General features: G+C 43.1%; 1 protein-coding gene across 4 annotated transcripts in view; it reads right to left on the bottom strand.

Annotated features, from left to right (window-relative positions):
- Positions 1-5,273: 5,273 nt before the first annotated feature.
- Positions 5,274-24,976, bottom strand: part of NRP1 (neuropilin 1) — a 147,682-nt gene continuing 127,979 nt past the window's right edge. For 2 of the 4 annotated variants that reach the window (XM_055543737.1, XM_055543739.1), the window contains exons 12-17: positions 23,773-23,832; positions 17,580-17,717; positions 13,884-14,158; positions 13,298-13,394; positions 10,881-10,931; positions 5,274-8,379 (exon numbers count right to left, since the gene is read on the bottom strand). In XM_055543737.1, coding sequence (XP_055399712.1) covers positions 8,090-8,379; positions 10,881-10,931; positions 13,298-13,394; positions 13,884-14,158; positions 17,580-17,717; positions 23,773-23,832 — 911 coding nt within the window. In that variant the 3' untranslated portion in view covers positions 5,274-8,089. The remainder of the gene's footprint in view (positions 8,380-10,880; positions 10,932-13,297; positions 13,395-13,883; positions 14,159-17,579; positions 17,718-23,772; positions 23,833-24,976) is intronic. The other 2 variants (XM_055543738.1, XM_055543741.1) reach the window with 1 other exon arrangement.

The raw sequence follows: 24,976 nt of genomic DNA, 5'->3' as shown, positions 1-24,976 counted from the left end.
AGGGAATGGCTACCCACTCAAGTATTCTTGCCTGGAGAATTCCATGGACAGAGGAGCCTGGTGGGCTACAGTCCATGGGGTTGCAAAATGTTGGACACGACTGAGCAGCTAACACTCACTTTTTTTCACTTTTCAGTATCAGTTCAGCTCAGTTCAATTCAGTCGCTCAGTCGTGTCTGACTCTTTGCGACCCCATGAATCGCAGCATGCCAGGCCTCCCTGTCTGTCACCAACTCCCGGAGTTCACTCAGACTCACTTCCATCGAGTCAGTGATGCCATCCAGCCATCTCATCCTCTGTCATCCCCTTCTCCTCCTGCCCCCAATCCCTCCCAGCATCAGAGTCTTTTCCAATGAGTCAACTCTTTGCATGAGGTGGCCAAAGTACTGGAGTTTCAGCTTTAGCATCATTCCCTCCAAAGAAATCCCAGGGCTGATCTCCTTCAGAATGGACTGGTTGGATCTCCTTGCAGTCCAAGGGACTCTCAAGAGCCTTCTCCAACACTATAGTTCAAAAGCATCAATTCTTTGGTGCTCAGCCTTCTTCACAGTTCAACTCTCACATCCATACATGACCACTGGAAAAACCATAGCCTTGACTAGACAGACCTTTGTTGGCAAAGTAATGTCTCTGCTTTTCAATATGCTGTCTAGGTTGGTCATAACTTTCCTTCCAAGGAGTAAGCGTCTTTTAATTTCATGGATAATAAAATAAATGAGTAAGGTATATAGTAAACAAAAAGGTGATAATTTGTATGGAAATAAAAAATAGGGAGCAGATATGGGATTGCACTCTGGGTATAATTTGACCTGTTTTTTTTTTTTTAAGTTTTTTATTATTTAAAAAAATTATTTATTTACTTTTGGCTATGCTGCATCTTTGTTGCTATGTATGGGCTTTCTCTAGTTGTGGTGAGAGGGGGCTGCTCTATAGTTGCAGTGCATGGGCTTATCATTGCTATGGCTTCTTTTGTTGCAGAGCATGGGCTCTACAGTGTGGGCTTCAATAGTTGTGGTGCATGGGTTTAGTTGCCTTGTGGTGTGTGGGATTCTCCCAGAGCAGGTATCAAACCTGTGTCCCCTGCATTGACAGGTAGATTCTTAACCACTGGACCACCAGGGAAATCCTGTACCTCAGCTGTTGTAACCTCAATTCATAAGATTGTTTTAAGTGTTAGTGGAAACATCCAGTAAAGTTTGGTACACAGTAAGCATACAGACGGAGAAGGCAATGGCACCCCACTTCAGTACTCTTGCCTGGAAAATCCTATGGATGGAGGAGCCTGGAAGGCTGCAGTCCATGGGGTCGCTGAGGGTCGGATATGACTGAGTGTCTTCACTTTCACTTTTCACTTGCATGCATTGGAGAAGGAAATGGCAACCCACTCCAGTGTTCTTGCCTGGAAAATCCCAGGCAGCCCTGGTGGGCTGCCATCTGTGGGGTCACACAGAGTCGGACACGACTGAAGTGACTTAGCAGTAGTAGCAGCAAGCATACAGAAAATTGCAGTGGTCATGATGATAAGGAGTTAAGAAGTTTTCACAGAGTAGATTCAATAATGCACTTGCTGATTAGCTGAAGTACTCACATCCGTTGTCCGAGCTCTGGGTGCTTAAGGGACAGGGATCAAAACCAAGCTGGGTCACTGTGTGGATCTCTCCAAACACCCAAACTTTCTAATAAATACAGGAAATAAATCAAAAGGATATTATTTGGATGACAGAGTATTTCTTCTCATAATTCATTGGAACTTAGGTAGCTTGAATATACATAAAATTAAAAGATGACCCAAGAAAAATTATGTCTAAGATTCTAAATATCAGGTCTTTTTAGATAGAAGGCATGAATAACAGCAGGAATTTTGCAAATGATCTGAGGGTAATGATCGAATCTGCTTTAAATAGAATCGCATATTCAAAGTCAAGAAGCGATTTAGTCAATGTTGAAATTTGTCAGAAGTTGGATGAAATTAGAGCAACGATAGCCTAATAAGCCATGGAATGCTTTCCCGACAGGATTACATCAAGACCATTAGTGTTTCCAGCACCACCTCTCTGCAAGATGTTGATGGAGCCTTGAAGAGGCTGTTAATTAACTGACATTAAAAGTGATGGGCAGGGGAGATGCTCAAATCACTGAAAGGAGCATCCCAGAGACCAGACCTACTCTCTATCCTGGCAGGTTGTCTCATTCAAGCTGCTGAGGGTGAGGCTCTGTTATAGCACCATCACCAGAGAACAGGTCCATTTCAACCCAACATTCTGCCAGAGCAAGAGATTTCCAACTCTATTAATAGGGCAGTGATATTAATAAAATTCAGTCAGTTGGTAAAGAATGTGCCTGAAGGGCAAGGGAGGGACCCAGGTTTGATCTCTGGGTCGGAAAGATCCCCTGGAGAAGGAAGTGGCAAACGACTCCAGTATTCTTGCCTTGAAAATCCCTTGGACAGAGGAGCCTGGTGGGCTACAGTCCATGGGGTCCCAAGAGTCGGACATGACTTAGTGACCAAACCACCTCTGGTTATGAATGTTACACATTTATTGAACCCCTACATCATAATAGGTACCCTTCTATATGGCCTAGAACGACCATCTTTCTGTATAGAAAAACCTTCTCTTGGGAGTCACTGTTGGGCAGCAAAACTATTACCCGAGAGTTTCTTGCTTATTTGTAATAAGGAACCCAAGAAACAAGATTAGAAATTATTGAAGCAAGATTAAATTGGGTTCAACCTAGTTTCACCACTCAGGATTTTAGATAAGATGATAGAATTGGCTCATGGGACCTTTATTTTACCATTCATGATTTTAACACCAATCAGGATTTCAGCACCTTTGGAAAGCAGTAAACTGTGCGTGATGAATGAGGCAACTTCTTTTGAACAGAAGGATTTGGCTCTTCACAAATGGATCCTCCTCCTTTCCTCCTAATCACACTGATGAGTAACAGAGTGTTTGCTTAGCGCTGCATGTGTGCTAAGTCGCTTCAGTCATGTCTGACTCTTTGCGACCCTATGGACTATAGCCCTGCAGGCTCCTCTGTCCATGGGATTCTCCAGGCAAGAATACTGGAGTGGGTTGCCATGCCCTCCTGCAGGGGATCTTCCCAACCAAGAACTGAACCCAAGTCTCTTACATCTCCTGCATTGGCAGATGGGCTCTTTACCACTAGCACCAGCTGGCAAGTCCCATTTGCTTTTCTCTACAGCACTTTAAATGTTTCATCAAGCAACATACTTCATGAGGCATTATCTCTTCCTCTCAGAGAAGTCCACATGTAGGGTCCTCACCAGCAACATGCTTCTAGGCTCAGTGAATGAGATTTCCACTTTTCTAATTTTACTCTTTTCCAGGCTGCTCAGACTCTTTTGTAAAGTGCTTTGAGAATCTGCAGGTGTGTTCCCTGTCTTGGGGTGTCCTCAAACCACCAGGTAAACTCTGGAATATCTGGCATAGTAAACCTGCAGGCTGGTCAGTGCTTCTCAGACCCAAACGGATGGGCATGTGAGTCATCCAGGGATCTTGTTAAAAGGACTCGGCGTGTCTGGGGCATGTTCTGAGACTCTGCTTTTCTAAGAGACTTTCAGGGGATGCTGCTGCTGCTGGCTTGAGTAGCCAGGCCCTCTGTGAGGGCTTCTCACGCTCATGCAGGCAGGGTTATGGTGTGATAGGAGGAATGGAGGGGGAGATGAGACCAGATCCATCCTGGATTCACCCTTCAACTTGCCTAAACTTTGGATTCCTCATTTATAAAGAGGAATAATGACAAAGCTTAGCTCCCAGAGCTGCTGTGAAAGTAGAATGTTCTCAATATAAAGAACTATAGCATCATTACCATAGAAGTTTCCCACAGAGTTTATTCCTTCACTCCTGAAATGATATAACTGGTTCATGGGAACTTTAGTGCTATTAAGAAGTGACTTGTGTGTGATAATATAATGCTCTTATTTGTATAACTTTGCAATGTTTCTTTGCAATATTAAAAAAATAATGCCAGAGATCACACTGGTCTCATTCACTTCTTGGTGCTGTATTCTACTTAGTTCGAGGTTCCTTCCCTCTGGCTTCTCAACCTGTGAGCTGAAAAGCTGCTTAAGATTCCTTCATGATAGAGTTTAGGGAAATTTCTGGCAGAACTGCTTTTCATTGCAACATGACAGCTGATTATCACTGGGAAGCAGAAACATCATGGAGTATTACAAAATCCTTCTGATTTGCAAAAAGATAAAGTACAATCCAGCCCAAGTGGTGATTAATATGTTACCACAGAAGACAGGAGATGGGATGATAAATAATTTTCATGTTTTAAGTTAAATGTTTCAATCTTTATGACATATTTTATTCTTGACTTTGGGAAGAATTATACAGTGATTTAGCTCCTTAAACCCAGGAAGAAAAGCCTAGCTTAGCAGCTAACTAGGGATAAGAAACGGGTTGAAAGTATTTATGTTTAAGGTTTCTCAAACAAGGAAACAGCACCCATGAATCTATGGCCCTTAATTCAGAAAGTATCTCTGGATTAATTCTGGTAGATTCATCATAAATCATCATGTTTTCTGGGTACACCCATGAACATAAATAGAATTTAAATTCAGTAAAGTGAATACCCAACTCTGCCTCCTCTATCCATGGGGTTTTTCAGGCAAGAATACTAGAGTTGGTTGTCATTTTCCTCCTCTAGGGGATCTTCCCAATCCAGGAACTGAACCCACATCTCCTGTGTTTTCCTGCATTGCAGACAGATTCTTTACCTGATGAGCCATCAGGGAAGCCCTTTCTTTAAGCAGAGAAACCTCAAACTCCACTGAGTAGGGCAAATGTTCTCTTCTTAGTTAAAACTTGGAAGATGCCAAAGACATCAGTGTCCAGAGAAAAGTAGGAATATTGATTTACTGAGAAGAGCTGTGCAGAGCAGTCCACCTTCTGAATAGCATAGATTTCCTATGCTTCAGAATTAAATGTTCCTATAATCAGAGGAAGGTAAGGCAAGAACTGTTGGTTCGTGAATGGTACTGTATCCTACAGAGCATGCTTTGATTCCACCCTTCTTGTCTTTGTTATTGTAATTATTATTATTACTATACTACTGTTAGTTTGGATGGACTCAAAATTTTCTAAGAATTACCAAGTAGCCATCTGCAATGCCATGCTTAGCTTTGCCCTCTAATGAAATTTAGCACAGCTGCATGCATAAACACTATCCGGTTTATTACCTATTTTCTATAAGAACAAAACTTACCAACAGACATATGGGAATTTCATTAAAAACAAAAAACTTTACTAAATGGAATATAGAAACATTTGACACACGATTTGGAGTTGAAAAATTTCCATTTATAAGGCCAAATTCTTTATGCCTTATCTTGACAAGTGTCCAATTTGGGTTGATGTTCTACTTTCAGGAAATGTTTTCTTAATCTTCTCTCCTTATTAGGATATTATTTTAAAAAAAGAACTTAAAAAAATCATGAAAGTTATTTGATGCTGGAATAATACCAATTTCTTTAACAATAACAAAGCTAATATAATAAAAGCCATCAGGTTTGGGATATTTTATGAAAATGTTTAATTCAACTGTTTCTTTGGAATGTAGTAGTCATAGTTTGGAATTTAAGTTACAGTTCAGTTCTATGTGGTTGTTTTATGCAACTCAGTGTCTGAGAATACAAATGTCATTTAAAGTTAAGGCTTCGCTGTTCATTTTGAAACAACAATTTACAAGTGTCATATTGTCATAGAAAATAAAAATTTCTGTAAAAAAAATTTGCACAAAATTTTATGATGGTACAAAACATGAAGCAATAATATACCAGTAAAATGAAAACATTTTACTACAGAAAGATTTATAGATCTCAATAAAGAAAAAAATATGTTATTTTACACCTTTTAAAATTATGAAACAATCTAAAACAATATAAACTGAACATTTTGTAACACTGCCTTTACAAATTAATAACTTTATAAACATATAATTTTTAAATATATTTATCAGTGCAAGATACTTTAAAATTTAAAGTTGCAGTATCATTTTTCCTTGGCTGAGGACAACTTTAAGTCTGTTGCCTAAAAAAAAAATCAAGTCTTAATGCTTTCATCTGGGTATGATTATAACGGCTGAATGGATGCCCCTGGGGGTTAGAATCTATTCTTCTTTCATAGTGATCAATACTTTCCTGGAAACAAAAGGCATTCTCATTTCAATTAAACCAGGATGAATGGACTTTCGGCTCCATGATGCAAATGTGACCCCCACAAATGTACTTGAGGGAGACCTACAGCAGTGCAGGAGGGAGGAAGTTCTTCTGTCCTACATGGCAGGGCACAAACACATGGAAAACAACCAAAGCTTCTTTGGGCTAATTCACATGCTGCCTCATAAGACATTTACGTCTCTGTGGCTTAGGTCTTGCCAGCTCTAAGGCAGGCTTTCTCATTGTGAGCCACTGGAAGTTTCTAGAAGCTTTCACTAAGTCTCTTGTTTTTTCAGGGTTTTTGCTGAATGGAGTTTTAAGAACATTTGTTTTGACTTTACTCCTTTTCTTCCCCTCTCTTATCTTAAAATACTCCATCCCCAGGCACCAGAATTTATGGTCGCTTTCTTAAATTAACCATTCCTTCTTCCACTTCCCTTGCTTGACTCAATACCAAAACAAGAAGGTTCTCATGGGTCATTTTCATGTATTTGGATGTAAAAATCTCTGATTTTTGGATTTTGAGGGGATTTCATCCCTTTGAGTCTCACTTGAAAGCCAATTATTTCTTCCCTCAACTTAACCACTATTTCTATTGAAAGCAAACATTTCTATTGAAGATCATTTTGATTGGTATAGATAGCAAACGGCTTTAGGAAAAAAGATACTGTCACTTTAACCAGTTAACAAGGAAACCAAAGTTATACTTTGGAGGGCAAAGTTAGGAATTTCCCTTATTTATTTATTTTTCCAACATAAAGTCTAGTAAAATTGTTTGCCATTCCCAGCAGGTTAAAGCTGCAAGTTTCTTTTCTGAAGAATGGCAAATGCTTAAATCCTAAGAGAGAAAAAAGACAGAGGGATAGCAGAGAAAGAGTTTACATTTGAAAATACATTCCATATGAAAGAACAGTAAGAGAGAATATTGCAGCTTTATACAAAAGGGTCAAGAGACATGAAATTGAACTACGGAAAAAGCGGAACGATTAAGCCACGTTGCCAAATCTTCGGAGCCCTTGCCTTCCTGGAGGCTGACATCTCACACTAAAATATACTTTCTTCTTCGTCAGCAGGCCCCCAGGGTTTGATTCAAGAAGAGGGCTTTCACCAGCGAAAAACAGGGCGGGTGAATGTAACACAATGAGAACCAGTACAAACAAAAAGGCACTTGAGAGGACGTAGACTAGCCAGTGCCAAGGATTCTTCGTTGCGGTTGCCCGCATCACACCCAGTTGCCAGCAGTGTTTATGATGGCACAGTTTTCTGTATGGAGTTCACAGCACAAGGTTGAGTACAACACTGGAAAACATCAAGAAATCTGACGGTATTGCTTCGTAAACAGAGCTGACACACTAGACTGGTATTGAGGCTACGGTATACTTTAACAGAAAACACCCTACTCCTTCTTTGCCTATCCACGACGCGGGCGATTATACACAAGGCCAGCTTCAGGAGTCCACTGAAAGGCGGTTATTCGAATATATTCTGGGCACTGGGCTGCAGGTAGCGTGTCTGTCAAAGGGGCCCCGCTAAATACACTTGGTGCCAGCATCTTGGATTTTGCACAGTTGCCGAAAAGAATCCAGAAGAGGAAGAGAAGAGAGAAGGGGAAAGGGGAGTCCTTCGAATGATTAAGTCAATCATACTTGGTCTCAACACCAGCATTTGATTATTCCAACGAAACCAACAGAAAGAAGCTTGACTGTACAGGATTCCGATTGTTAACACAGCTAAGTTGTCCGTGTCTGTCGGCCAAACTCATTGAAGCTCCTGAGAAAAACCTGGCTTGGCGTCATCAACGCGCTTCCCAGCCTGAACAGTGAAAGATCAGCCGGTCCCCAGCTCAAGCTCTGTCCTCCGCTCCACTCTCCTGCTTGCCTGCTCACCTCTTGTCTGCTTTCATGCCTCCGAGTAAGTACTCTGTGGATTCAGTTTGTCTTTTTTCAACTTCACGCCATCCACGAGTTCAAAGTTATAGTTCTCCAGGGCAGATAAGTTTCTCTCTGACATCCCGTTGTGCCAACAGGCACAGTACAGCACGACCCCGCAGACGGCGCCCAGGAGGACGCCCAGGGCACTCATGGCGATGATGGTGATAAGGATGGGGTCCAGAGTCTTCAGCACGTTGCCTGGCTTCCTGGAGATGTTCTCATCGCCTTCTCCCGCGCCTTGGTAGCCTGGTGTGCTCCCTGGGGAGAAAAACAAAATTGGCTCCATGAGTACTGCTAACACACCAGATGACGGTAGACAGCGAAATGGACAAGAAGTTAAGCACACATCTGGTTCTGGGCTGTCCTTCCCAAGACAGCCCCTGGGGGATTTCTGTGGTGGGGTTTGGCTCCTCCATTGCCAAGAAACACCAGTGTTTATGTTTGAGAGTTGTTGGGAATCAACGCGTGGGAGGGATGGTATTGGGGCTTTGGTCCTGTGATTTTGACAGAAAGCTTAGCACATGGAAACAACTGTTTCTGGGCAAGCCGTGAGGGCTGGATTCTAATCTAATTCAGATTTTATGCAGCCTGCCCTCCATGAGACTGTAATCTGTGTTTATTGTCCTTGGGCAGATACGAGATCTATAAGCTTTGCAAAATGCTCCTTCCCACATTGGTCTAGCAGGGGATTTAACCATTCCTGATGCATCTGTTTGATCCCCAAATCCTGCACGAGAAGATGGCCCAAGCTGCCCTTCTGGGTGGTGGTCCTACCACAAGTCAGATCTTCAAGTTTCCCCCCAAATTGACCATGGTTTCACTCAATCAGGAGAGAGCTTTCCGACAGAATGAGGGCATGCCTGCTGCTGATATTTTAAATGGCTTATGGCTCCAATCGAGAAGCCAGGTCTGTGTTGTACTGAACAGAACACATTTAATAATCAGCATCTTTGCTGCCCTGGTTGTTTCACTGGAGATGGTCACACAGCTCTGCACGCAGGCATTGGGGAAATGTTTTCTTTAGAGTGGAACATGAGAAATTATTAACATGGGAGCTCTGAGCCTCATTACCTGATACTAGAAATGAGACTAGAATGTTAATGTGCAACAGGCCTGGTGTTTACTTAATGGTGTTCTGATCAACAAGGATTCCAATCAAAGGAAACTAAAAATATGCGATGCAAGTCCCTACAGGGGGAAAGAAGCCACAAGGACATATTAATATTCTCTCCCTTGATGCAACACTGTTTTGAAACAATCTCTAATAAAGTTTACATCTCAGTGTGGACCACGTAACTAAGCTAAATGAGCCTCGTGTTGAGATGATCAACTGCAAATATGGCGCCATCCCTATTTATCTCTACCAAATCTCTACTAATACCAAATCTATGGTATTAATATGTCCACATTTCTGATGGCAACTGGTGCTGATGCTGATGGACAGGGTACAGATCTGCTAGCAGCAGGTTGAGTGATGCTGGGGCAAGTGTCCAACACCTGCCACTGCTGGCAGGAGGTGCGGAGACTTCTGGAAATACAACATCAGGCAGGACCTCACTCCAACCAAATGCCTTGCACTGGATCACAAAGCGGTGTTCAATGAAAACACACTTTTGAATTAATCAGTTTGAAGTCTGAGGCTACCACCTAATTACCTGTCTTAAGTGAAGCGAAGTGAAAGTTGCTCAGTTGTGTCCTAGTCTTTGTGACCCCATGAACTTGTAGCCCACCAGGCTCCTCCGTCCGTGGAATTCTTCAGGCAAGAATACTGGAATGGGTTGCCATTTCCTTCTCCAGGGCATCCTACCAACCCAGGGATTGAACTTGGGTCTCCAGCATTGCAGGCAGATTCTTTACCACTAGCGCCACCTGGGAAGTTATTACCTATCTTACTTAAGGCCAAGTCACTGCTGAGTTTCAGTCTCCTCATCTGCGAAATGGGGATAAATATACTCAGAGAAGAGCTGTGAGAATTAAGCAAGAGAACTTACAGAAAGTGACTGGAACATACTAGCTCCTCAGAAAACCCTTATCAGCAGCATCGTCATCATCCCTGTCATCAACGTTGTGATCATTATCGCAAAACGAGGGTTTCAGTAGCGAAGGCTGGGAACAGGTGGTCCAAACAGACACTGGGCTCCAGCCCTTTAAAGATTATATCTGGTTCTCAGTCAGGCACAAGAATTTGGGTTGGTTTCAACTTACTGTATGACAAGTACTGTAGGTCCCTGGGTAAGAAACAGTCTTCACTCATTTCCTGTTTCCATAGTTATCAAACGAGGGTATTTCATGTCATTGTCCTCTGAGTTCTTCTTCCAGCTCCGTTGGGAAGGGCCAGATTAGCATATGTCCCCTGGGGTTACCCCCGACACGCTCTGAACCTGTCACTGCCTCTCCCAAGTCTGTATCGGGCACTCCCTCTCACAATAGCCCAGGCACAGCATCACTGACACAGGTGGGTGTTTATGCTACATGAACTGCTTTGGTACCCTGGGTTTCCCTTGTGGCTCAGCTGGTAAAGAATCCACCTGCAATGCAGGAGACCCCTTGGGAAGATCCCCTGAAGAAGGGAAAGGCTACCCACTCCAGTATTCTGGCCTGGAGAATTCCATGGACTGTATAATCCATTGAGTGGCAAAGAGTTGGACATGACTGACTTTCACTTAGTACCCTGGTGTGCCAGAGTTTTAGAGTTTCTCCATAAATATAATAAAAGCCATGTAAACTGTTTTAAAAATAAGTCAGCAAGACATACTTACCTGTTTCATCGATTTTACTTTCTGGGTTCTTTTTATCCAGGTCTGCTGGTTCTGACAAGTCAAAGAAAATTGAAAGAGATATTTGAACTCTCAACCAAACAAAATACACACAAACTACATCAACCCTCACACACTAATCACCAGTGGCTCTGCTGGGTTTTTCCTCAAAGGTCTTATCACAATCCGACCCCACCAGGTAACTGGAGAGCTATGGAGAGGCAGTGCTGAATGATTAGGGAATTGGAGTCAGCTCTAAATCCAGGAAGCCCTGCTGCAGCCGAGTGTGTTGTCTTAGGAGACGGGAGGGGAGTGGAGGCGGGGGGAGGGTGGGGAAGTGGCTCTGGCATTTGGAGTGTGGGGAAATCTGGTAAAAATAGAAAACAGAAGTGGGGTTGCACATATGGCTGCCATCCTGTGCTTTTGTAGATAACGGCTTCCTAAGTGTTAGTTGGTTTCCCATATAGTATGTCAGCTCGTTAAGGCTAGAGACTGCATCCTGTGTCTTATAAAAAAAAAAAAAAAATAGTCTCCAGGGGGAGTGGAGTCCTGGCGTCCTTTATGATTCTGGTAGAGGATAGGGACCTGGTTCATGCCTATGTCCCCAGCATTTAGAACAGTGTCCAGAACACACTCCATGACTCAATAAATATTTGTGGTATTAATGCATGAATAATTAATAAAGAGCTGATAATCTCCTAGCATCCAGGGCTAAATTTTCAAAGAAACATCTGTGACGAATAATTGTAGAATTCTCTTAGACAACTTCTTACTGTCAGCAACACAAAGTTGTTGGGTGTTTTGGGTTTTTTTTACTATTTTTTTAAACTTTTTATTTTCTATTGGAGTATGGCCAATTAACAACATTGTGAAGGTTTCAGGTGAACAGCAAAGGGACTCAGCCATACATATACATGTATTCATTCTCCCCCAAGCTCCCCTCCCATCCAGGCTGCCACATAACAATGAGCAGAGTTCCCTGTGCTACACAGCAGGTCCTTGTTGGTTATCCATTTTAGACAGGAGAACATGAAGTTTTAATTGTGCTTTAGCTGTGACTTTCTGAGTTTAACGCCCAGCAGTAACCACAGCTAAGCAGCCCAGTCACATGAACAGAAAAAGGCTCAGGGACTTGCTTTAGCCTCTGTGTATTCACTGGAGCACTAGGATGCTGCTTTGCCCTTAGCAGGCGATCAGAGAAAACCTGTTGAACCAAACTGAATGTACTTCTTTGTTTCAGCTGGTGGAGTTTGCTCTCCCAATTCCAAAAACATCACCATCAGCCTTCCCATCTTGGGAAAGGGATGAAAGTAGTGTTGGCCCTGTGTAACTACATGAAACAGACATATTAACAACTGTGTAGACCCGGATGCCGGGGAGTTTGTAAAGTAGTTGTAACTTACATATTAAGCCTTATCATTTTTTCTATGAAGGTCTGCTAGGTACTGTGGCATTAAATAGATTTCCTTACATAATATGAAGCAGACCTGTATTCACTGCTCATTCTAATTTCTTCAATCGACCCTATCAAATTATTGCCACTTTAGGGACTACATATATCCAATATATTGTATAATAAAAGCTTTGTAAATTGCTGAAATGACCAAAAACCCATTATAGCCAACAGGCCTCCTTTGTCTTAAATTTGCCCAATAGGCTTATTCCATTTTGTTATAATTAACATCCTATTATATCATGATATATAACAAAAGTTTAAGTGTAGCAAATGGAGCTTAAGACTAATTACTGTGCTATTACATTGCCATTAGTGATGGTATTTATAATTATATAACAAGAACTGGGAGTATGAATTGGTTTTCTATGTCAAGACTTTTTTTCATATATACCAGGCCAAGAAAAATCCATAAACTCTGAAATGCTAGGCAAAATCTCTAAATTTCATTTATTCTTTTGAGGCATTTCAACTGTTCTGAGAGTCAGAATCCTCTACTTATTTTTATAATAAATCAAAGAATGATGTTGTCTATGATTCATTCACGATGTAATCTTCATTAAATCCACTGTGATGAAAAATTTCAAAGGCTTCCTATTTTGTTTACACATTGAGATACCTGGAATTACCCAGATGTCTGAGTTTTCCACTTTTCATCACAGTGTTTAGGCACCGCCTGGAAATCGTGAGTTTCTTCTTTGCTACGATTCTTGGTTGCATGTTATTGGTGTACTTCTCTGGATACTAACCAGACATTCTAAGTGAACCAGGTTAGATGATGCGGTAGCTGAAGGTAGACTGACCTGGCTTTATGCCTTGGTGCATCAAAGCAAGCACATCTATAGGATGTGCTTATAGCCCATGTTAAAATTCTAGGTCTAAGTGAGCACGACAAAGACCATATAAAGTGGAAAGACTCATGCCCTGAGCAAGCGCCACCTTGGTTTCTACAGCAACCCATACTTACTTGCGCAGTCCTCTTGAGGGATGTGGTTATTGATGCTAATATCGTCCACCGCAATCCCGCCAAGGTTGCCTTTTCCGATTTCACCCTCAAAAATCACCTAACAAAATGAGATCATTTTCACAGTATTTAAATGTTTGGTCCCAAATAACAATATTTACACATGCTTGTGCAGCTCAAGTCACAGCACGTAAATGAAATTCATGAGATTTTGAATGAGCATGCGATTTGCTCTTCAATCTGTATTAACTGCTTGGGGATGGTATAAAACTTCTCCTCACATTCTCTTTGTGTGATACAGAATTTAAAACTGGAAAGAGCAGCAAATAAAAGGAATGTTGATTGTGACAGCCCTAAATAATTATAGAGTAGCATTTTCCCTTCTTTCTTAGCAATCAGTCCTCTGCCTGTAAACTAGGAGACTATGAAATAACGCTACCTAGATGATCATCAGTGCATCGGTATCGGGTTGAGGACACATTTGAAACAATTTTTGGAATGATTCCAGCATCTCATTTGCATAGCTTTCAAAGGGCATCCCAGTGCCCCTGAAGCAGCTGCCTGCACCGACCTAGGGAAGGGGGCTCACCTGGTAAAGCTTCAGAGATTTGTGGAGCAGGACACGCCCTTCTTTCCAGTGGTCCCCTTGGTGTCCGATGGCCATCCAGACCAGCTGGTCATACTCCTCTGGTTTCTGGTAGCGCAGCTTGACCCTCAGCGTGCCCACGTGTGAACCAGACATGTGATACCAGAAGGTCATGCAGTGGGCAGAGTTCTGGGAATAAACCACAGGGCTCACCAGGCGAGCCACTTTGCCCTTTTGGTTTTCATCAGCTTGGGAGTAGATGAAGTTGCCATCTCCTGCTGTGACAAACAGCTGTGTTAGGGGGAATGACCAGATGGATGAACCTCTGTCTCTTTTCCATCACGTTCTGCTCTCAAACCTTCTCTCCTGGCCAGAGCACAAGAACCCAATTGTGCAGTGGTGGTGGTGAAGTGGGTAATGGTAGGCAACCTCACTGGCGTCGAAAGGCTCTGCTCTTGGCATCCGTGAAAGGACGTTTGTGCTGGAGACTGTACATCTCAATAGTCAGATACCACTTATCTAGAATGCACGGTCACACGGACATGGGCTACGACTTGCGTTGGTCTCTACACCATTGCAAGCAGATTGGATGTACTGGAAGACCTATTTCCATGCAGTTTTAACACTCGAGCAGCACATGTGTGAACACAGAGAGTAAATGTAAATATTTAGATGTATTCTTATTTATTTACCATTGGAGCAGGAAGACTTCTGGTGGATGTTGCTTTGGTTACTATAACTGCCTGATAACAATGGAGCTGCTGTCTGTCCATATAATCTGGCAATTTTCCCCCACCCCCACTTCAAATTCCAATTCTTTCCCCCTAGTTTATTTTAATGGCTTATATTAATAAGTTCCTTAAATACACCTGAGAGCTTGAAATTCAACGGCGAGTCCCGTTCTTGTTTGATGTGGGCTTCTGGTTCCAGGAGAGGAGAGGCTGCTCTTCTGAGGCTTATTAGAATGTGCCATTTCGGCAATGGAGATGCTTGCTGAGCTTGGAGGACTAACTCCCAGCTCTGCTGTTAATGACTCCCGGTGGGAGCACTGCCTCCTGCTACCACCTGGTCTAAACACACAACTCATGTTTCACTGTTTGCTCTGCAAATAGAAATGCTACTCGAACGCTGCACCTGATGAAAGCGTGGATCTGATGGCGAGCTTCCGTGGGCAATGGGGTGTTCTGTGTGCTGCCCCAGGGGCTGACATGTTTGGGAGATGCTCTTGCACTGCGTGTGTGGGTGCGTCCTGCGTTAGCAGCATCCAGGTGGAGTGGATGTGTCCTCGACCACCATCTTCCTCCCTCACCTGGCTGCTTGTCTGAGAGGCTCCTCAGCACTCTTAATAAAACTGTTGGGTGGGATAATGAAAGGAGGGTGGGAAATAGAAGCCACAGCCCCGGCATAATGTGTGTGATCTCCGTCTCTCCTGGACCGTGTAGACTCGGTCACTCCTGGGGTCTGTTTTCTCCCACTGATTTACCGAATGATGGTCACCTGTCTGTGTGATGGTACCACCTCTCTCAGCCCACCAAGACAGGCAAGTAAGACCTCCCCTCACCTTGCCTCTGCCGCCTTGCCCCCATCGTGTAGAGAAGAATGAGGTTGAGGATGCTTAGCTGAGCTGGTCCCTGAGCCAGGCCTGCATCTTGGCTCCCTTCTGTGCTGTCTTCTGCCACCCCCACTCCCCCTGCCATTGGACACTTTCATCCCACGGCATGGGTGAGCTGTTTCTCACCCGGAACCAGACTGTGAATGCCCCCAGGCTCGGACTCCCTCCTTTATACCTACATCTCCCGTGCCCCTCCCAGCATCTGCCATGGGTTTGGGGAATCCTCTGTAAGAAGTGACACCGCTCCATTGTTAGAGGTCAAATGCGGAAAACCAATCGAGATCCCTTTGATAAATTCAAAATCAGGCCACAGACTATTGTACCTAGACACTGTTCATTTTCAGAAGCCTCCACGTCTGACTTGCAAAGCACCGCACATGAGCTGTGGCGGGCTGTGTGCTTGTGTCATGTGTGTGGGGCTCTTTTCATCCAGACTTTTTCATGTTAACAAGTCCCTGCCTTTCAGATGCCGGGCTCACCCAGCTCGCTCAGCAAATGATTGCAAGTTTAGTGCTGCGGGGGCTCTTTCTGGTCTGGGTGGATCTGGAGGGCTCCCGGGAGGACAAAAGAGAAAAATGCTTCTGAAGGAATTGCACTTCTCAGCCGTTCATCTAAGACACGCCTGCCTTTTCTGACACTCCAACACATAAAGCGCTGATATTTTTCCTTTCGGGGTTTTATCGCAATTCTAGGTCAGGAACTCTCTCTCCGTTTTCTCAATTAGCACTGTACTTCTGTAAGCCTTTTAGCTTTTGTCTCTGGCTAACGTAGCTTTTAACCTCCTTTGAATGTCAGATCCTACTGAGCCTTTTTGCTTCACTTTGCATCAATTTTTCCACCATTACTGCCTTCATTTCAGCTAATTGCATTTGGTTAATTTGGTGCCATTTCTACGTACAGTGCCATTTACAGTCAAAGTATTTTAAGTTTTCTAAAACTGCTTGTCTTAAGATTCAATTGAAAGTGTCTCAGAATTGAAGGAGTTCAATTTTATCCAATTTCCTTGTCAGTCTTATTAGGAAAGGAGGTAGCCGTGATGGAAAGAGGCCTATTCAACCTACTTAATGGTTGTATTCACTGGGGGCAGAGTGAACAACCAAGTGGGAAAAGCAGGAAGGAGCCTTTGGCCGTCCATCAGCCCCCTGGCCCGCTCATCAAGGGGGACCTTGGCTTAATGAGATGTCTCAGCTCAGCAAATGCCCCTCTGGGGTCTCTCTGGGAACCATGACTTGAACAAGCAGTGTTGTCGGTATCACTGATGGGGCTGGAAGGTTGTGGGTTGGGTGTTTTGTGTGTGTGTGTGTGAGTATATGCATGTGTGTGTGTTTTTACAGGACACTGATGGTTTTTTAGTCCATCTCTCAAGCTGAGTAATGACTAGGAGGAAAAGAGGATGGCAATGGGTAAGAGTTCCTAGAGGGGCTGACAGCTCCCTGTGCACCCTAACCCTAATTAATCTTAGAAGGAAAGTAAGACAGGATGTGGGGTGGGCTGTAAACTGGGGTGTGGTGAGGCTTCTTCTTGCTCAGAGAGAATGAGCTAGATTACTATCTTCCTCAAAAGAACAAGATTTCAACCCCTGACCCCAATCCACTTCCACTCCAAGGGTCAAGAGAGCAGGCATTAGGCAATAAACGAAATGACACTATCTATGTCTAGACTTGCTTCCAAATCACTCAGAGTCAGGATGCTAGAGGTAAAATGAGATTCCCAGGACCTGATGAGTGTTGACGATGGGTTATGTACAGAGAGGGTTCATTTTACCATTTCTTTTCTCCTTTTGTCTATGTTTGACATGTCCCATGAAAAACGTTCAGAAAGAGTAGAAAACAGGTCCTAATTCACACACACTGATCTGCCCAGTTTGTTACTTTTCACAGGGGTCAATCAGTCGCTAAGTTTATTTAGCATTCTCCAGTAAGTGGCCTAAGAGAATCTCTACTAGGGAAGGGCATTTTTTAATTCCAGAAAATAAAAGCACAAGTGAATGATCTGTAGTATTTTCTAAACTCACAGACCCCAGCAACCCTCCTCAGTAACACCCTCTCAAATTTAAAGAAATGAGGCCACAGTGAACCCTCCATTACCTGTGTGATCCTGAATCGGTCCCGTCTTGCTGGTCAACACACTCCATTTGAGCTGCACGTGATTGTCATGTTCCCAGTGACAGAATGTCTTGTGAGAACCCCAGCCAAACTCACAGTTAAAACCATATGTTGGAAACTCTTCAGTGGGTGGAAAGGAAGAAACAGAGACAAGTAGAGAAACACACATTTGATCATTTAGGTCAGAGAGGTCCTTAATTCCTTCATGGAAAGCATGATTTATATGTTAGTATCTATCTGAAAATTCTAGGAAAGCCACAACACCCAGGATTCCCAAGGAGCGCAAAAGATGCATGGAGAGATGCACATGCTTGCAACATCACATTTAGTGATTTTTTTTTTTTTTTTTTTTGGATCCAGCTCAAAAAAGATTATGGACTGCCTGTCAACTTGGTACATAAAATTTCCAGGAAGGTTACTTTCCAAAGCGTGTATTATTACATCTGTAGCATTCTATTTCCACAATATTTAATAATAAAAGATACTCCGCTCTTGAGGATAGTCATATAAATTGATATCCACCAATGAAAAGAATCTTAATTAGAGACTGACCCATGAACCTCCAAAGTCTAGAAACGTGAGTTGCCTGAATATCTCACCCTGGAGGTTATCTGTATTCTCAACACACCAGCTTATGCTCCAGGTTTTTACTGGCAGATCTCTGAAGCATTTCCTAAGATTTTTTTTTTTTTAACTTCTGTGCTTTATATCAGGTCAATTAATTTTAAGTGGGAAATCTTTGCTTCTTTAGTGAATTTTCAGATTTGCATATAAATTGTTTGCCCCACTTAAAACTGCAATATAAGGTCAAGTAAAGCCAAAGCATATTTTGAATAGGTACCCACTTGTATATTTTTTTAATGTTCAAAATGCTTCCTTTGGGTTCTAAAAAGAAAGTGTGAAGGGATTCTCAAGAATGATTTGTTTCGTGTGTTCTACAAAGTGCTATTTGACTATGGGTGTTTTTTTTTTTCTAACTTGTATAGCCTTAGTTTTTACTCAACATTTTTGCTGGGGGAAATTGGTTAACTTTTTAAGGATGGGGAAAATGAAGCCCTTGATATTTGGAATTATTTTTGTTAAACTGGAGCTAACAATAAAAATTATCCTAAAGATAAAATTCTTTTCCTTCTGCCAGTCCCACTCCTCTCCTGAATATAAAATTAAACACACAATAGGGGCTGTTTTCTCTAATGAGAGTCATTGCCGCTCATTGAGTTCAGGCGTCCACAAGATGGCAGCATTGAGACGAGAAGGAAGGTGCCCCGGCAGCTTGCCCGCTGATCTAAAAAATAAGTCTAAACCAATCTCTCTGTAGCGAAAGGGAAGTATGATATTCTACGCTGTATTAGGGTCAGGCTGAGAGCCTAGCTCATTGTGGTCTTTCCTGTAACTTTGTCTAAGTGTTTAACACAAATATCTTGCATTCTTCTGAGTCTGGGCTGCACTGCCCCTCCCCCACTTCAACAATGGCAGGCAGGAGGCACGGTAAGGGAAAGATTTACTGAATAGATAAGAATGAGTTACTTTGCATTTTTAGCTTCCAAGGAACTCCTTTCAAATGCTAATGTGAAATTTTGGAAGGAAGGCGCCATACGCATCCTCAAAACTGAGCAAGATGGATTCTCCCTTCCAATGACAGTGTGACCTGGCAAAGGATTCACCGGGGCCAGCTGGGGAAAGAAAGCCTAGTAAGTCATGTGATAACTTGTATGTGTATAACACGAGCACTTTCAGTTTGTGCAAAGGGCTATATTTCACAGCGGTAGTGTCACTGGAGATACATATTTTATGCCTAGTCCATCATAACCATGAAACTTGGCTTCTTAAAGCATGAGAAGCCCTCTCCCAAATCCTCTCTTCTGTACAGCATGACTGAATTTTGCAGATGTAGTCAGCCGAACAATGAACGAGTAGTTGAATAACCTTGGATGTCAACACCCACGGCCCTGGAATGTGCTGTTGTGTAATCTTGTGTTAGAAACTGTTAATATTGAAAAATATTAATATGTGTGTGGTTTTAGGTTTTCTCCTTAAATGTCATTTATAAGACCTACACAGAGAGGAGGGCAGTCAGTCATTACAGCATACACATTTCTGGTAATATTTGCCTTGTTAATACTTTAAATTTATTGTATAATTTACAGGAAACCACACCATCCATAATTTGGCTATTACTATTCTGGCAGTGTCATAAAATAAATGAACTTGGGCATTTTTGTGGCCAAGACAAAGGGCGATTTTGCCTGAAAGACTAATTTTGACATCTCCTGTTCCAGTGAATGGAAGTCAACCTTTATCTTTCACTGTTCTTTCCAATCTATGAATTTTACACAGTGACTACTCAAACTTTTCATATTTTACTACTCTTATCTCTTTGGCTCAATCATATATAATTTATGGCAATCTTGTTAGATTAGAATTTTTTTTTTTTAATCAGTACCTTTTGTGGGGCATGAGCATGGAGACAGAACAGCTCAATGTTGAAGATTCAAGTCTGGCTAGAAAGGCTATTAAACTCACAAAAATACACACAGACATTTCTAGAAATGGAAAGAGAAAGAGAGAAGGACAGAAGCAGAGGAGAAAAGGGCAGAGAAAGAGAAAAAAGCAAATGGACAAATGAAATTAGTATACAAGACAATGTCCATTTGACCTTTCAATCTTCAAAATATTACCTAGGCCCCATGGCTGCACAATTCTCATTAAATTCATTGGGAATAATCTGGCTAAATCCCTTCTTGACTCTTAAAAATAGCAGGAAACAATATTCTGAACTTAAGACAAATTTATAGCCGCTGTGAGCCAGCACCAGCTGCGCCTGGGGGACCTAGCTTGCCCAGAGTTACATCATTAGCACCATATATGCACAAGGATTTAATTTTCAAATCTGGTCTTCAGAACTTCTATTGGGTATGTGAGCTCACTTACTCATAGGCTGGAAATAAGCGGAGGTGCCTGGGTCCATGTAACCATGGGTCATGAACATACTCTGAACTGATTTAGAGAATGTTTGGGGATCCTTGGAGGGTAAGAGCCTTCTGCCAAGGGGAAGATGGATTTAAAATGCAGGGCTGGCAGAGCATTAACAGGCTTTTATGCATCTGATGACAACCCAGATAGCATATGCAAATTATATGCCCACTGAACATATTATATTAAGAAGAATCTTCAGCATGAAATCTTCAGACTCTGCTTGAATCTCTAGTGGCTTCAGCAAAATCAGATGGTGATGAAAGTTTAAGGTCTGATATGCTGCTGTTTGTCAAGGTGCCTGCAGGACAGTGGGGATCCAGGTATTACTAGGTGGGTCTGACCACGAGCAGGGGAAACCTCAGAGTTAGACCTGCTTTCTGACTCCACGCATGCTCAGGTCCTGAGCATTAGCTTACCCAGGAGGTGACAATGAACAGAACTCCTCCAAGAAACACAGACAGTTCACTATATACAAATGAAGAGAACAAGATTCATGACTCAGACAATGGAAAAACAGGAAACCAAGGCAACTTGTAAAGGACTCTGGGCTGACTGTAGACTAGACCATCCCTATCAGTAAGGTCTGTGGTTCTGTAACAGAGAACAAGCCTGACTCCATATTGGATATATTACTTTAGCTCTAACTCTGTGCTCTGTTGCCTGAGTGTAGCCATGCTGGCTCTGCACCTTTTGTAAAAGAATGTTGCCTACAGCCTGAAATATACAGGAGAGCCCATTCTCAAGGCTCTGACCTTTAAAGGTACAACACCTTTCTGTTCATGCACAGACAAAAAGTTGCAGAACAGAAAATAATGAATTGTCTTCCTGGGGGTTTATAGGAACATTGTGACCAGATCTACATGGACAGCTGCAAAAACAAAGGATTCCAGGACCAAGAAGTTCGCAACAACCAGCTGTACCCTCTCCCTTTTTAGTATGAAGTCTTAGTTCTAACTCAGGTAACATGGTTTTTTGGAACACTAGTCCACCATCTTCTTGGCCTGTTGACTTCTTACTGGTTCACAATTTGTATATACACCCTCTGATCACAGTAGACGCTGTGAGATGACTGTTTGCTCTGGAGCTCCTCTCTGAAGCCATCATGCCAAGGGCTTTGAGCCGTAAATTAAAAGTTCACAAAGCCATTCCTGCTTTGATAACACAGGCCTCCAACATGGAGGGGGAGTCATCTCATTTTGGGTTGTTGTGTTTTGATGACCCCTAGCTCTTTTTACAGGCAAGCAGAGAGATGAGATCTGTTGATGGCAGCTTCCTAGTGGTTGTCATTAACTCTCTGGCAAGAGGAAAAACTAGAGCAACAGTTAAAATGTTTGTTACGTTATTAGAACCTCACTTGTTCACCTCAGCCCATTCCCTGTGACAGTCATAAAGAGCTTACAGGAAGTTACCCCACGGAAAACCACCCAGACGGGGCTGAGTGGGAAAAAGGAAGAAACTTCTTATCAGGGAAAATGGGAAGCGAGCAAAAGGCAGCTAGCCAATCCCTCAAGGCCACATTTATAACCTGAAAAGGTATGAGGGGGACTCCTGTACCGTGAAGATTTAGCTGAACACTGTTCTTCAGTTTCATCTTTGGTATTTAGGAGTGTCTTAGCTGAGTGGTGGGCTTCCCCAATGGCTCAGTGGTAAAGAACCCTCCTGCCACTGCAGGAGACTTGGGTTTGATCCCTGGGTTTGGAAGATCCCCTGGAGAAGGAAATGGCAACCCACTCCAGTATTCTTGCCTGGGAAATTCCATGATCAAAGGGGCCTGGTGGGTTACAGTCCATGGGGTCAAAAAGAGTCGGACATGACTTAGCGACTCAACAACAATGAGCTCAGTGGTAGCAGGGAGTCTGTCACCCAGAGCCAACCATGGGGAAAACTGGGGTTAAGTTCAACTGAAGGGAGGTTTGTTTTGCAGTTTAATCAGGTCAAGAGTGACAGCACCCTTTGAGGAAGCATGCTAATTAGAACAGTCCCTTTCTGCTTTCTGCTGGCTGGGGAGGGTCTGCTGTTGAGGAAACACTGATGTACACCACATGCCCCGTTAATAAGTGACCATGGAGGCCAAGGCTGAGCAGGCTTCAATAGAGGAAATGGGAGAAGCTGGTGAGCTGACCTGTTCACCTCTCTCTAATGGTTAACTTTTAAAGTATGTAAAACCTCTGATTGCTTATACGCACTGTTTCCCCTCATGTATGTCTGTGGGGAAGATTTTTTAAAAATACTATCGAAATACAGAGAGTGAGGGGGAGGCCACCATTTCCCTGTGGCTGGGCCCTGATCAACAGCAAAGCTCTGAAAGTCATCACAGGACTCTATGAACAACATACTGACCAGAGACATATTAATATGTCTTTTGTTGTAGTTCATTGCTCAGTTGTGTCCGACTCTTTTTGATCCCCTGGACTATAGCCCACCAGGCTCCTCTGTCCATGGGATTCTCCAGGCAAGAAACTGGAGTGGGTTGCCATTTTCTTCTCCAAGAGATCTTCCTAACCCAGGGATCAAACCCGTATCTTCTACATTGCAGGCAGATTCTCTACTGTTGAGTCACTGGGGAAGCCCACGTCTTCTGTTACCTGAATGTTATCAACTGGAGACATTTCAATAGTCACCTACATAATAATCACCCGACTAAGTTTTTGCAAAACCCCCCTGGTCAATTGCATGTTAATAAAAAAGGATGTAGAGGCAGTCCACCTCAGGGCTCGCCTCTCCAGCCCTGGTTCCCTGCACACCGTCTCATGGTGCACCCACTGGAAACGTGGCTGTAAAACTGCCAACTCCGTGGCTGGCAAAACTGACAAACTTCGCCTGTCTCCGATCTGCAGAGCGGCGATGAAAATAAATAGTCAGGCTGCTGCCTGGGAGATTTCCTTCTCCCGAGTTTGCAAACACAGTCCGTGTCCTAGATGTGCTGCGTTTAAACAAAGTATGTTCCCCGGTTCCTTCCGTTGAGAGTGGGGATTGTCACCATTTGGCAATGACTGATGGGGGAGGAAATCTCGCTCCCTGCTGCATATACATGTGGATGAAAGGGAAGCAGTGTTTATGGCTCCTGCTTGGGGACCAGATGCTGGTGGCATCTCTGCTACGACTTGATGGGAAATGGAAACCGAGAAGCGTAGCGATGCGCTGTTTTGGGGAAGAAGACACACATATGTGAATCAATTTCCTCTTTGGTATTTGATACCTGATTGTATAGTGCTGTCTATCACAGTTGGCTTCTCTGTGGTGAGCACAGTGGTACCACCTGAAACACAGAAAGAGTAACATACGAGATGAGAAAAAGCAGGATGATAAGTAATACACAGCAGAGAACGCTCTTACATACATCTGTTAAAGGCTAGCAGTTCCCTTAAATAACTCTTCTTTTAATTCCAGCTAGAGTAACTATCTCAAATTTTGCTCACCACCACACCAAGTTCAAAGAAACCACTATTTTTCACCCATTTATTCATAAAGCATCTAGACAGTATGGATAATTCCAGACTTCCTTCCAAGGGCATTCCTTGACTCCCAGACTAATCTACGATGCTCACAATGGCAACAAGGAAAAGCAAAGGCCTCCCAAGGTTCTTAGTGACTTGAGTATTAAACTTGACCTAGACCTCCAAGTTCAAATAGTTTCCCAAGGTTTCAGATGTGTGCCTTTTGTAGGGGAGGGTGTTGAAAGGCTGGTCCCCACCATCTATTTTAAAAACTGAAGGTTTAAAGTGGATAGCTGTAATTCCTCCTTTCTTTTGCTGCTGTGGTTGTTTATTTTTCCCAAGGACAAATATTCCGCCCAGTATGTAGCTTGGACAAGCTGCAGGGAAAGTGGAAGCGGGGGACACATTTCTTCACAGTCCCGAGGAGCTGGAAGACTGCACAAACAACACCCTGAACACTGTGAACTTTAATCAGTCTGGGTTGACTTGGAATACTTGATCCAAGGACGTCGTGGAAACTTAGATCTACATCTCAGCTTAAGTATCTTAGCTTAGCCATTTTCTGCCCTTTATCCTGAGACTTCTGTTTTATTTATTTGTTTTGGCTTCCCAGATGGTGCTAGCGGTAAAGAACCCACTTGCCGATGCAGGAGATGCAGGCAAGAGACTCGGGTTCAATCCCTGGGTTGGGAAGATCCCCTGGAGGAGGGTATGGCTGCCCACTCCAGTATTCTTGCCTGGAGAATCCCCATGGACAGTGGAGTCTGGTGAGCTACAGTCCATAGGGTCGCAAAGAGTCGGACACCACTGACGTGACTTAGCGGCAGCAGCGGCAGGCAGCCCACAGGATCTTCACCAACCAGGGATGGAACCCACACCCCCTGCAGTGGAAGAGTGGCAGAGTCCTAACCACTGGACAACCAGGGAAGCCTGAGATTTCTGTTTTAAAGCCCTGTTCCTCAACTT

Source organism: Bubalus kerabau, chromosome 13, assembly GCF_029407905.1.
Source record: "Bubalus kerabau isolate K-KA32 ecotype Philippines breed swamp buffalo chromosome 13, PCC_UOA_SB_1v2, whole genome shotgun sequence".
Lineage (NCBI taxonomy): Eukaryota > Metazoa > Chordata > Mammalia > Artiodactyla > Bovidae > Bubalus > Bubalus kerabau.
This window is presented reverse-complemented; position numbering and strand designations above follow the sequence as displayed.